Here is a 14,184-nt window from a genome sequence, read left to right on the forward strand (position 1 = left end):
GTTCCACGTCGACAGCCACTCCGCCTCGAGATTCGCTCCGCTCTTCGTGAAACTAATTCGAGCATGGGGAGAGGAATTTTCTGTCGTCGTCAATGCGTGCATCGTGGATTTGCGGCGGTCGATGGGTTTGCAAGCGTAATTAGAAATGGGGAGCGTTTTCTTTTTGATGGACGTTGATCGTAATTGCGATTGTTGCGTGGGCGATGATGATGTTGGGACGACGTTAAGATTGCAGACTGGTACTACAATAGTTGTATATAATGTGATTTCTTTACTTAAAAATAGACTATTACTACTACTATTTCAGAACTGAAGGCTATCGAAGTGTTATCACTTCCTACGCGTCGTCCGTGTTTGTTTTCAGTCGATTAAAAATATCCTGTTAACCTGCGCAGTCTCGAACGTTTGAACATACCTTGAACAATTGACAAACTCTAGGTAGAATGTTTCAACTACTCGCTTCGTGTGTTTCATATATTTTGTATACTTTGTATATTTCTTCAAAGGTACATGCATGTTTCATATTCGTATCTTATGTCCATTATACAGGGGACTGTATTCTTCGAACCACTTGTTAATCTAATTTATTGAACCATTTGGTTAAGAAAAAAAATTAATAGAAAGTTGAAATTAATAGAAGTACAATTCTCCTATTCTTCCTTAGATTCTGATAATAACACGAAAATTCAAAGTTGATACGTATATATACAATGGAATGCACGTAATGAAAACAAACTCCTGTGAGAGACCAAACGAATGAATGGATCTGATTAAGAATTACGACAACGACTAGATATTTCTCTTCTCCGATCATCAGATTTTCAATTCACGTCGAAGGAGAACCGGATATATCTTCCTCGTATCGAACAAATAATAACGAATTTATGTGAAATTCCGTACAGTATGTCTATATTTCAGCAAAGTGAGAATTACCTTCGGCAAATTCAGCCAGATCGTGCAAAGACGTTCTCAGCCTGAGCGCAGCAAGCCTAAGATCCATTAGGGTGGCGTCTAATCGTTGAGGCGTTCTCCATGTGGGGTTCACGAAACCGAGTAACCTGGCTATCGCTGCGGATGCCTCGCTCTGCAGCCTTTGCAGACCTTCCAAAGCGGAGTCCAACTCCAGGGGAAGCTCCTTGCTAACTGGAACGTCGTAGATCTGCTGCGTTTGCGGCGGAGGTGGAGGTGTCGGCGTTTTCGGCACGGGCGTGTTGTGCCGGGACGGTAAAGAGGATGCTGGAAGACGCGATCGAGGTACATCGTAATCCTGTGCAGCCAGGCTGGATCTGAAACGAGGCAAACGTTTTGTCAGTATAATCCGTGTATACAGTCTTCGCTCGTAAATACGATTTAGCAGTATGAATTATGATTCGTTCGCTAATTAGAACTTGGACATTACGATTATTGTGATATGTATAATTTTGTGTGCTAGACTAGAAGATTGGCCGCGTAGTAGTGACACACTTATGTGAATATGAGTGTGTGGAAGTATATGTGTGCGCGACGTCTCGAAAAACAGACGAATGTAATTGTTCCGTTGGCAGTATGGTGTGGAAGATGGCGAGACAAAGAAATTGCTGAGACGCGTGCAGATGTATATCGATGAAGATCCTGTACATCGTTTATTAAATAAATTTAAAATTATTTTAATATGAATTCTAAGCGTAACCTTAGTGTTCCTTTACTTTTATTTCGGCAATTAAGATGCACAATTCTCCACAACGATAGATCTTCCATAGATCTTGGAAAAAACGTGATACACTGGAGTCTCGATTAACGGGATGTGAATTAACGAAACGATCGATCAATGGATCGGTCCTCTTCTTTAGAAAATATCGTAAAGCGGGAAAAAAGAAATTGTCACATTGTGATCGAGGATTTTCTGTTCTGTTTAATATTAATACAATAAATCCGTTTATGATATCGATATTTATAAAATAACTCGCAATGAATGAAAACAGAGTTATTCGATTATCGGAATAGCGAGTGTCATAATTGGTTCGGATAATCGAAGTTCCAGCGTAATTAACCTAACTATGGGAGAAATTAAAGTTCTTAATAGGTTTCTAACGATTTTTCAAGAGCATATCCAATCTTTGCTGTAAATATACACATTACGTTCATGAATGTGAGATTTGCGAACATATCTAGACGCAAGTGTTTGAAGATTCGAATTGAAACGTCGGAGGAAACAAGCTTGCTATTAGTTTCGTTTCGCTGTAATTAACTTTAATTCGTTATTAAAAGTTTATCGAATCAAATTTCAGCAAAGTTTCCCGAGTTTTAACTTGACGCGTAGATTTTCCATTAGCGTAGCGAGTTTCTACAACTTTTCATTCAGCGTAATTTCTATCATTTACGGAGACAAAGCAAAACGTTTTTAAAATCGTCATATTTAATACGTTAGCGTGGAAAGAATTGATACCTACGATAAAATTTCAGATTTTAGGATCGTTTTCAATTCTTAACCAACCGTTGTACGATAAATTCCTCGTAAAACATTTTACGCTAATGCAACACCGTGTGTATTCATTCGAGCGTAAAATTTCTTGTCTCTGGTTTGTCTGCCGCTGTTCTAATTTCTCACAGAAACCAAGAAAAAGAACCAGCCTGAATTTCATCGCTGAAAACCTAGTCATTTCAAGAGCCATCTAAAGCGTATTACCATTTGGATTCAACTCGTTTCAGTTTCCTATTCATTTAGCCATTAGGAGCCACACTCCCATCGAGTACTATTAATCAGTGGCAACGAAAGGGATGTAGAATAGAAATAATAGTTCCAAAGGAATAGTTCCAGAAGTAAGAGGCCTGTTATCCTAAGTACTTTGTGCTATTAAGTGATTAAATACAATTGATGTTATCAGTAAAGTCGAACGATTACGAAAGTTGGAAGACATTGAAAAGTACAACTTTTTCATGACATAATCACACATGACATAATGACAGAATCACAGTTATGTGAAAACAAAAAAAAAAAAGAAGAGAAGAAGGTAACGAGAAAGTTATTTCTGCTCGAATATTAATTTTAGGTCATAGAGTTTTATTTTTCTCACTTCTTTTATTACTAGATGCTATTAATTAAGAGTAATATTTATTGTTGACAGTTTACAGCCAGAAATTACAATTATATCTGTTTAAACAATCTGGCATTGCTTTTAACAAAGGGAAATTTGTAAAATTTGGTTCTATATTTCTATAATCCAAGGGTTGATAAAAAAGGATTAATCGTCTTAAATTTGGACTTCTTAGTAAGACAAATCTCAGTGTTGGCAAAGTAGTTCCTTAAAGATATGATTTATTTGTTATACGATCTATTACGAAAGAAATAATTTTCATAATAGAATCCACGTCCTAGACCAGTTAAAGTCTCGCTGAGTTTATTAAAAAGATAATTTTCTACTGATAAAAATCGATTTAAGCTATCAAAAAACCAACGATCACTGATTTGGCAGAAAAGTTTGAAATCAGCGAAAAAATTGAGAAACAGTACGTGAGTCTTAAAAAAATATTGCGTATTGGAGCCAATATCAAAAACGATATTAGTGCAAACCATTCATGTACATAAAAAGTTGTTACTACACAAAGAACGCGTAATACACGCGTGTCTCGCAATATTTATTTAAATATTTTCAACATACTGATAAATTTTTATGAATCACTAGCATATTATGTAATATGTATATCATTCTATACTGAACGATTAACAAAATTTTATTTTTATTTCTATTCCCTCTAAATATCACGTCTAGGTCTTTTACTTTGAATATTTCACATATTTCCTCGCACGCTATATACGTTCTGTATATTTTTACACATTTCAGTTTTCCATAAATGCATAAACATACACAGTACGTATTATATCGCTTGAAAATGATCGATGTCTTTTTTTTTCTCCATTCTGTACAGGTGTACAAAGCGTGTAAAGTAAAACTTTTTCGACTAAAAGAAAAAAAAAGAAAGAAAAAAGAATAAGTAAATTCTAACCGAAAATCGTAAAGGAGACTATGACGAGCGTCATTCTATTCTTTTTTTTTTTCTAAACCGTAAATGGAACCGATTTCTCCGAAACTGCAGTAGGAATGACCGCTGTTGGCACCGGTCCGGTATTTAAGCTCGAGCTTCTCGAAATAAATCACTTCCTAGCAGCTGTATGTCTCGTTACGCTAGCGAACGTATAAAGTTCAACGTACTCGATGTTGATGCCTCGGCATAGTCATCAGATAGCTGCCGTAACGAAAAGGAAATGCTAAAACCTGGTTTAACGAAATACTAAAACTTCAAAAGCTCGAAAGGGATACGGTTTAATTTAAGGTGCACGTTCCATTAGAATGGATTAGCTACGAGTAAAGAATTTTAGGGTTTCTGGACGTTGTTCACGGTTATGCGAAGAAGTAAAATGCTAAATATAAAGATAATGGCTCGTGTCTGCTACTCACTGTTGAAACCTGTACAATGTACATAAGTTTTCTTTATTTAGACTCGTAGCGAATGTTTATGTTTGCGCAATTTCTGATGATATTTGTGATCTAACGATGATTCTCCGTTGTTTGTAAATTATAATTAACGATTATATTTCATATTCTCGTCATTTTGATATTTTTAAATTTATAACGAAGGAAAATTATGTTTTTATTAGAAGATAGACGATTCTGCTCGGATTATTTATTTTTGATATATCGATAAGTTTTTGTGCCATATAAATTATATTGTTAATTTTATATATTATTATCATATACGTTGAAGGAACACGAAACTTGATTTTTATTTTGCATTCAGTTTGCGAAAAAACGTTATTTTTATCTAGAACCAGTGAAAGAATTGCAAGTAGAGTGAGATTTTTGAAATATTTCAGTGAATTCTTTTCATTCGAGTTCGTATATCGAATAACACACGCTAGGAAAACTAAACAGAACTTTAATCGACAGAGTATACAAATTAAAATTCACGGTTATTAAGCAACGACATTTTTTCCAAGCGAAGGGAACGTATTGGAAATTTGATTTCTTTTCTGAACAAAAGGTTTTTTTCCTGACAATTTCTTTTTCACTCTACGATATAGAAACAAGCGCATTTAGAGTTCAAAGAAATCTCTGTATTCTAAAAAATGGTAGAAATTTATGCAGAGATGAATCTCAAGTTCGTTAAAACATTATGTTTTAATTAAAAATTATTTTAACCGTTGTAACTTCGTATTTACCAACGTTAGCGCGTTATAATTATTCTCCTCCGTTGAAATACACAATTATGCGTTCAATTCGTTTTAAACAACGAAGCAGATAATCCCCATTGATTTCAGTTTTATTTAAATGCAAATTTTCCTGCAATTATTGGCTGAAACAGTGATTTTAATGATAAATAACAGTGAAAAGAGAGGAAATAGGGTCAATTTCCGATTAAAGAACACTTTTCCGAGGGATTTTCTAATAATAAATATCACGTTAATTTACTGTTATATTAAGCTAGACTACGTTGATTAAATGTTTTTTCATTTTCTCGCGGAGAATTAATAGCAGCAGAATTTAATTAGATATCTTTTAATCTTCTACGAGCTCAAAAAGGCTTATTATTCTCTTTTATAAAAAAGATAGAAAAATATAAAAAGAAGAATATTAAAATAACCAGTTTCTAACATTTTATATATATGTCACCATGTAGTAAAATGCTCCTTGTCTTTCAAATATGCAAGCCATTGTAATCTAATAACTTATTAACCGACTAATCTGCAAATGTGTATTTATTTTTAATAAAACTAACCTTAAGCTTTAGTGCATTATGTTTCCCTTGCAAATACATAGAAATACACGTATTACTATTACTCAGAATTGATAAAAAAAAAAGGGAAAAAATGAAAAGTAACATATCCATATTTTTCTCAATTTAGCTGATTATTTTATCCAATGAAGAAACTTCGTGGATTCCAGTTACGATTACGATATCATGTACGACATTATCTTACAAAAGATATTATTATGCATCTATTTTCGTTTTCAAGAAAAAATTCAATTATTTTTTCCTATCCACAAATAGATGCAAAATTTACGTGTCAACGAATTAACCGAAACGTCGCTTTAACAAACGATCCCTCTAAATCTTCAATGAGACGTACATCCCATCGAACAACAACGAAAAAAAAAAAAAGAAAAAAAAGACATCTTGCAAAAGATATCGTGCGTCTACTTTCACTACTATCGCTAAGCTTTTACTATAAAAAAAAAAAAAAAATTAAAATGATCACACCTCCATGAAATGATCCTCACTGATAACTAGAAGAGAAATTTCTTCCTGAGGAGTGAATCGAATCATCATTTACCGAACGATCGCCCTGTACTATCTATCAGACGCTAATCCTGTTAGACAACGATAAAATAAAAGATCCGCTTGTCTAGCCATCGTATATCCTCTAGAGATCACGTACCGATTCGATCCGCTGAGGGATCCATCGTTGGTGAGGCTGGAGGCCGAGCTGCTAGGGGTAAGGGGTTGCAATGGTCTGGGCACGTCGTAGCAATCGAGAGGCGTCACGCCGGATCCTCCAGAGCAGTTCGAATTCGGTGTGCAGGAGGTAGGTGGCCTGGGGATGTCGTAGCACGAGGGTGCCGGACTTGGACTGCTCGCTGGCGATGGAATCACGGGGACAGCTCGTGGTGGCACGTCGTAACATTCGCTCGCGTCGCCACCGTTGTCCACGGAACTTCTGCTGCCAGTTGTGTATCGTCCTGCGCACGCATATTCGCCAGAAAATTAATTTCAAGGCAAAATAAATAGTAAAATGTTGAGAATTTGGTTTTCTGATTGTAACGCATTTTATGTCTAAGCCTGAACGATTTTGGTTCGATATAACGTTCAGGCGTTTCCCATACTCGTTTCAGTTTCAGATTTTCGTATTATAGCGCCAAGATGCTTCTAAACGAGATTTCCATCTGTCAGTAGAAATTCGTATTTCAAGTCTGACGTTTATAGGACGTCTTCCCTTCGGATCAGATGTTTGTGACGAAAGATCGCGAAGCAGTGTTGCTCCATACTCGTCGGTCTATTATTATTATTGTATATTTGTAACTTTTGTATACAGCGGTGTGTTTATAAATAGGGAAAGTTCTTACAGCAAATTTATAAATTTTGGAATTCATTTTTCTCGAAAACGTGGCTTCAAAAGTAAAAGAAACGTTATTCTATATTTACAATTTCTTACTGCGTGTACAGCGATCTTTGGCTAATTGTTCGTTTCTGTGCAAGAAATTAGCCAAGTTCGCGTATACTTGACGATCTTTCAAACTTGACGAGACTGGAGAAAAGAAAGGATTTTCAGTTTTCAGAGATTAATCCACGTTTTCACTCACAGACGTGTATATCCTCTCTACAATCGACTTATTTCCTTACACAAACGGTACCAGGAAATTTATTTTCTTACGCGTCGCTATATTATCTATAGTTTTCTTATACTTCGCACGTCGAAATTACCTCCAATAGCGAGTATACACCTGCATAATTAACACTGACCTGAGACGATCGATGTGCGTACTTCCAAACCTCTTGCAAGAGGAAAGAAAAACTCAAAAAACGTCACAGATATCCAAACTTCCGATTATCTGATCTAAACTGCAATAAATAACTAATACTAATACCAATAACGATAAAAATAATACTAAATAACTGATACTATAGCACGACTAATAACGTATAATAATTATTACTTTCTGAAAGCAACATAATCTATTCGCTGCTAAATTTATTGCCTATTAGAAACAGATACGATATCGTCAATTTATTTACTAAATATCCGAACAATCGAGATACCATTGTTCTCGGTAGGCGAATTTTTCAAACGACTCGTTGCGGACGAACGAGGTTAGTCGGTCGATAGGAGAACCGTGACAGGATCAGCGATCTTTCACTCCACAGATTGGTTAAGGTCCCGCGAGATAGCTTTGTAATTTCCTACGTTAATGGCCCACGATCGCGGAATGTCCCGGATACGTTGATTCGTGAAAGGAACCAGCAGGCTATTTTTCTTCGATCATCCGAGATAAATAGCCCCGGTACCGGACACGCGAATACGCACAAATAAGATAGCACACGGTACATCTTCTTCTTCATCGTCCGTAACAAATGGAGTACAATAGCTGCGATTCCTTTCAGCGATTGTAGCAATTTTCTTGTATCGTTCGAATACAATTACGCGACAGTTTTTGATCTTGTCTCTACAGAACTGACTTGTTTGTTGACTTCGTTTTGCTCGTAACATGAAAATTATTTGAAGATCGAAATAGTTTTTCGCGTAAGAAACGCAATTTTCTTTTAGTTTATTTCTTTCTCCTCAAACTTTATTTCAACAACTTTATTTCTCAAAAACTACTTCTCTCGACGTAACGTAGAGAATTTTTATGATTTTGTAAAATGTCTGTTAAATATTGATAACGTAAAGTGGACTCGTATGGATTTATCGATTTATTGAAAAATTCGAAAGTCATATTTTCTGTTTTTTTATGGGGCAGAAGTTTTAAAATTCAGTAGGCTACGAACCAATCGCGTATAGCGTCAAAACATTTTTCTACCTTTTTTTTTTGCTTCTATCATTTTCGTGTAACTTCGATTTTTACGATACTTCCTGGATTCATTATCTGTTCTTAAAACATCCTCGTTTTCGAAGTTGACGGACTAACAAATAATAGAAAAGCTCGCGATCTGCAATTTATCTCAGCTTTGAATAATATTCTAATAAGCGATTGTTGATCGTTTTATTTATTATTGCTACGTGACAACTACGTGAAAAAATGACGATTATATTTACGAATATCCTGTGACATCCTTCGGTAAATATTAGAAAATGCAACGTAACGATCAATCATTTAGTACGAACAGAGAATTTCTGGCAAAAAGTATACGATACATGAAAACGTCCATCTACGAACAATAAATAAATAAACTTCTACACGTTTCTACAACTTCATAAACTCGTTTCGTATGTCTAAGGAAGTAAACGTATCGAAACATGAATTTCCTAGAGTTTCTGTAACGTTTTCCTCTTTTTAACTACAATTTCCGTACAATCTCTTCAAAGCTCTTTTGCTTTGTAACCGAGCGTACGCTGTCTGTGTGTGTGTGTGTGTGTTCCGTATCGGTGCAGTAAAAATTTTTCCAAGTATTTCTACATTATTGATCTCCCGATATAACACCGATGATACAAGCTGAAAGTTTTTATCGTAAATATTGCAACATTGCGTATACGTACATTCACGAGTCGATATGTGGTTTTTCGAATGGAGATGGAAATCGTGTTCGCAATAGCGCCGTTTAATGAAAGAAATCGGCGAATAACATCGACGTGCTATCGATTCTCAATAAACGCTCTCTATGGAAATATCTTGTTTTCAACCGAATACCCAGCAACAAAGGTATAATGGCCGATTAAACGGATTAAAAAGATCGCTTTGTCGTGATATCTGTACATATCTAAATCTTCTCGATATACAGGATGAGCCAGCTGAAGAAAACCACTTAAATATTTCCTTTGTTGCTAATGTCATGAAAAATATTTGTAAGACGATTTGAACGATTTCCAATTCCCAGGTAAGAAAAAGTTTTCGATTAGCTCCTTTTTGTTCTAATTTTTTTTTTTTTCAAGGTCATTGTCGTATTTTAATATAGGAAACGCGTGTCCGTTCCTGTTGCATCGTGTCACGGACGAGAAAGTACATTTGAATATGCCTGAACCATGAGCTTCGAATGACCTTAGACACCAAGAGGATGATGACATTGTACGACGATGTTAGGATCTGAACTTACGATATGCCACTCTATTTGTTCGATGCAAATTACAAGGCGTCCGCTTCTTTATCAAATACTTGGATCGCTTTGCAGCATTTTAGACCAAATACTTTGTGTTTCTCTTTTATTCTTTTTCGTTTCTTTCTTGAAATTTGCAATTTCATAGTTACACGGAAGATTATTTTCCAATTTCGAGGTCGTGGAACTTCGTTGACCCGGCAAAGAAGCAAATAAGAGTCGAGAGTTAAATAGACAACTGACGCAAAAAAATTTCAATTGTCGCGAAATTGTAAATACATTTTTATTTTATTGTTACGTACGAAGGGCCGAAAGAAAGCGCGATAAAGTGAAAACTACGATGAACGTTGAACTTCAATGGAGAAACATGTATATGCTTCTACAATAAACGTTAAATAATAGGAAAGAAACATTCGCTTTTATATCTATATCGTTTTCGAAGAAAAATGCCTTTCAAACAATTTTTCACCACTTTTCCACTCCTTTGTACAGTTACTCTCTGACGCAGTATCGGAATATAAGTATAATATCCCAGAATAAATGTAATAATTCTGATTGTTCTGTTAATGACAAAAACATGCGATAAACTGCTGTATTTTTTTATAATTTTTTCCATCGGAGATGAAGCGAGAAAAGTTACCAATTTCAAAGATACTAATTGAAAAATAGATCTTCTATATTTGGCATAATTTTATATTCTCTTTGTATTTTCTGTGTTCTATTTAGCGTATTTCTAAGTATGAAATGAGATTCGTACGAAAAGCATAATAGATAGATGAACAATTATTCCATTCGTTGAAATCGTTCGATACTTCCTGTTGCACACGCGTGCCAAAACAACATCCGGTGCGCAATTTTAATAAAACGCACGCGACCGTAAACGAGATTCTGTATGAAACAAGAAGAATACAAATATATGTAAATCTATTACGAAAATTATGAATAATGTTTATTCGAAACGAAATAATTAACATTATTCTCTAATATGAATTCTTTATGCAACTTTAATCATTTCATGATACTAAAATCAATATTTGTCCGTACATTTATTCGCGGAGTGATGTTAATTGAGAAGTATGCAATCGCGCTGTATCTCCAGTTTAGTTCTGTTTAACTAAAACGTTTCAATTGGAATTCACGTTAACAGAACGATCAGAATATAAAATAACAGAGTAATGTCTGTATGAATAAAACGACGAGTACACTAAAATATTATAAAAATATTATAAAATATTACAAAATGTTACAAAATATTAAATATTATTAAATATTACAAAATATTATAAAAATACTATAAGAGAAATAATTTTATTCGAATACAAAGTACCGTTCGCTGGAAATTTTGCAATGCCTCGTTAAAGTATCAATTTATATTTTGTAGAAATTTCTCACACACGAATAAAGTTAATTCTTATATTCTTATTTTTATATCAACTTTTATACTAATCATAAACAATATATACGTATACATTATTCGAATGAAAAATTAAGCAATATAATTTGAATAATTTAAATCAAAGTTACTCTTCAGCAAGTGAAATTATCTGTTTCTATCCAGCTTTTTATTTATTCATATTACATTTATTAAAAAGCCACGTCATGAATTAAAGATTAAATAGCGTGACTACATGCAAATGTATACGTAAAGACGTTTCATTTGAGAAACACATTTCCACGCAATTTTCAGCGTACACTCTATGAAACTATTGAAGTTGCTACGTCGCGATCGAATCGTTGGAGAATAAAACGAAGGGTTGCTACGCACCTGAGTTGTGTAAATGCTCGTTATTCGAATTCAAGGGTGAATCGTGCCTGGAGGGTGGAGCAGGACTTCCTCGGCTCGCTGGAAGATCGTAAAGGTACACGTCGCCGCATTTCTGTGGCGTTACCACCTGCGCAAAAAATCATCAAACGCTCGTTAATAATCGTTCAAAGATCAAAAGATTATCGACATGTACGTTGGGTTTTTCCTTGACACGTCGATACCTTTGTTTAAATCTATGCAAATTTTCTCATTACGAATAATTAAGCGCTCGTTTGCCATTTTCTCTTATTTTCCGAATACTTTGCAAACCTATATTTAAAATATAATATTTCTATAAAATATCTAATGTACATAATTTAATATCTAATAATATAGGCTTTTATCTTAGTCTTAAGAAAATAGAACGTCAAAAAGCACCGAGGAAATGAAGATTTTGTATCGAAATTCTGGTTAATATATTCAGATATTTATATTTATGGAAGCTATTCTCGTTATAATTATGCGCTGAATACAAAACACGTTTCAATCGACTGCTCCTTTATTTCTCTTCAGTTTAATATTTGCGACGTTGTGAATAATAATTTGCGAAGATGTTGTTTAACGAAACGTTTATTATAGAATTAGCGTTACATATTTCGCGAATTCAACTGGTATAGATAAAAAGCGGAACGTAAATTCGCTCTAATAATCCTAAATGGAAATGTAACCTCGGGTAGCACATGCCTGTATTCTGATTATCAGAATGAAAATGTTTTGCTGAACGTTACGAAAATGTTGTATATCTTCCAAATCGATTCGTTACTAGTCCATTAAACCATTCGCTTAATTAAGCAATGAACAATGCACGACAGATTGATAAATGATGTCTAAATTATATGAATTCATACTGACGATTTATTTCAGAATGCATATCTTTCATCAATATCTGGAAAACATAGTAAACTGAATTGTATAATTATATTATCAACGGTAAAATGGAAAAACTACATGTGCATACATTACAGCGATAAAAAGAAGATTTTTCATCAACGCCAATGACTTATTAAGCTTTTTTTAATAGATTGCTTGAGTGGTCATTTTTATGAAAAGCCTAAAATTAGAAGAATAAAGAAAATTAGAAGATTTTTGGAATGAAGAAAAAATTAGAATTTGGAAAAATTCCTTTCAATCTGCTTATTATTATTAATTTACAGGAATACAAGAAACTCTTCTTGCGCTCAGTTTCATCGATAATTATGCTAGTTTATGTATTATTCGTTATGAGATACGCCACTGTGTCGCTGATTGTTATTATACGTTAATTAATAACATCGAAAATATATCTATTCGCTAAAAAATAAAAATCCCGCTAATTTTTACAGGTTTCACGTGTTTATCATAAATAAGATGAAAAATTGCTGTTCAAGATTAAATTTCACTTCTCATTTTCTTTGTCACGCTGAACGAAGAAAAGATTCAATATTTATGCAATCTCGTAAAATCACATAAAATCCAAAATGAATCAAGGTGAGGGAGATTTGCTTCAAAAATTGAAGACGATATTATTCCAAGAAAATGTAAAGTCGTTCGAGAGAAAATTGTTGGACGGGATCAGAGCGCAGCAAGGAAGAGGAAAGTCTGGCAGGGAAAGTATCTTTGAGAAGTTTAAATCGAGATCTGTCGCGAGAACACGCGGATTATCTTCGTCAATTTAAACGGTAGACGTCTGCAGCGCGTTGTTAATGAATTTATCAAGGCGAGTGCCAATCAGCCGCTGCTCCGTTTCTCGATTTCGCAAAGTAGGCCCCGAGGAACTTCTTCAACTTTTTATCCCCGTCGAAAGCTTAATTGCAATACCCTGTTAATTGAGTTTTCTCGCAGCAATGAACGGACCCCTTCGACACTTCGATCTCCTTCGAGATACAACAATCCTCCATCAGGTTTCTATGAAACGTTGCGGAAAATTAAGCGAAGAAATTGGAAATGTAAACAATAAGGTAAAACAGGAAACAGAAAGCAGGGAAATAATTTATATGACTTGTACATTACTTTAATTAAATGCACCGTGACAGACGAAAGAAGGTTTATGAAATGAGAAGTATAAGACACCATAATTTTGCAAAATCGATTTATATCGAATAGAAGACTGCACTAGACATTTTTTATCATATTGGTTAACGAAGGTTACTAAAATTTATAGTGTGTCAATTTTGAACTTTACTTCATCCTGTATGATATATTGACGAAACTAAGTCCGGTTACAGACTTATTTAAAGAAATATTTCACACGTAACGATCTAATGAAAGAAATGTAAGAAATAGAACTTTGCCATTGTGTTTATATATGTATGTATAGTTGTAACGAATCGGTGTATTAGGAACAGATTCTTTTTTCTCTTGATTGTCCAGATACAGTCTAGACACTAGGTTGTTCGAAAAGTTTTTTTCTTCTACGAGGAAATAATAAACGCACAACATTTTTTGTTTCATGTTATTTTATTCAATTACGATCCATTCTGTTGCAACAGAACATACATATTAATTCGATGAAATAACATAAAACAAAAAAAACGTTATGCATTTATTATTTGCCTATAAAACGAAAGAAACTTTACGGACAATCCAAATATTTAACAAGTGGATTGATGGGATTATCC

General features: G+C 34.3%; 1 protein-coding gene across 1 annotated transcript in view; it reads right to left on the minus strand.

Annotated features, from left to right (window-relative positions):
* The window catches only part of LOC100743603 (breast cancer anti-estrogen resistance protein 1), a 166,172-nt gene that overhangs the window by 6,363 nt on the left and 145,625 nt on the right, over window positions 1–14,184 (minus strand). The window contains exons 4-6 of the mRNA XM_012390870.3: window positions 11,549–11,675; window positions 6,416–6,716; window positions 934–1,286 (exon numbers count right to left, since the gene is read on the minus strand). Coding sequence (XP_012246293.1) covers window positions 934–1,286; window positions 6,416–6,716; window positions 11,549–11,675 — 781 coding nt within the window. The remainder of the gene's footprint in view (window positions 1–933; window positions 1,287–6,415; window positions 6,717–11,548; window positions 11,676–14,184) is intronic.

This window comes from Bombus impatiens, unplaced genomic scaffold (assembly GCF_000188095.3).
Source record: "Bombus impatiens unplaced genomic scaffold, BIMP_2.2 scf_0899, whole genome shotgun sequence".
NCBI classification, from domain to species: Eukaryota; Metazoa; Arthropoda; class Insecta; order Hymenoptera; family Apidae; genus Bombus; species Bombus impatiens.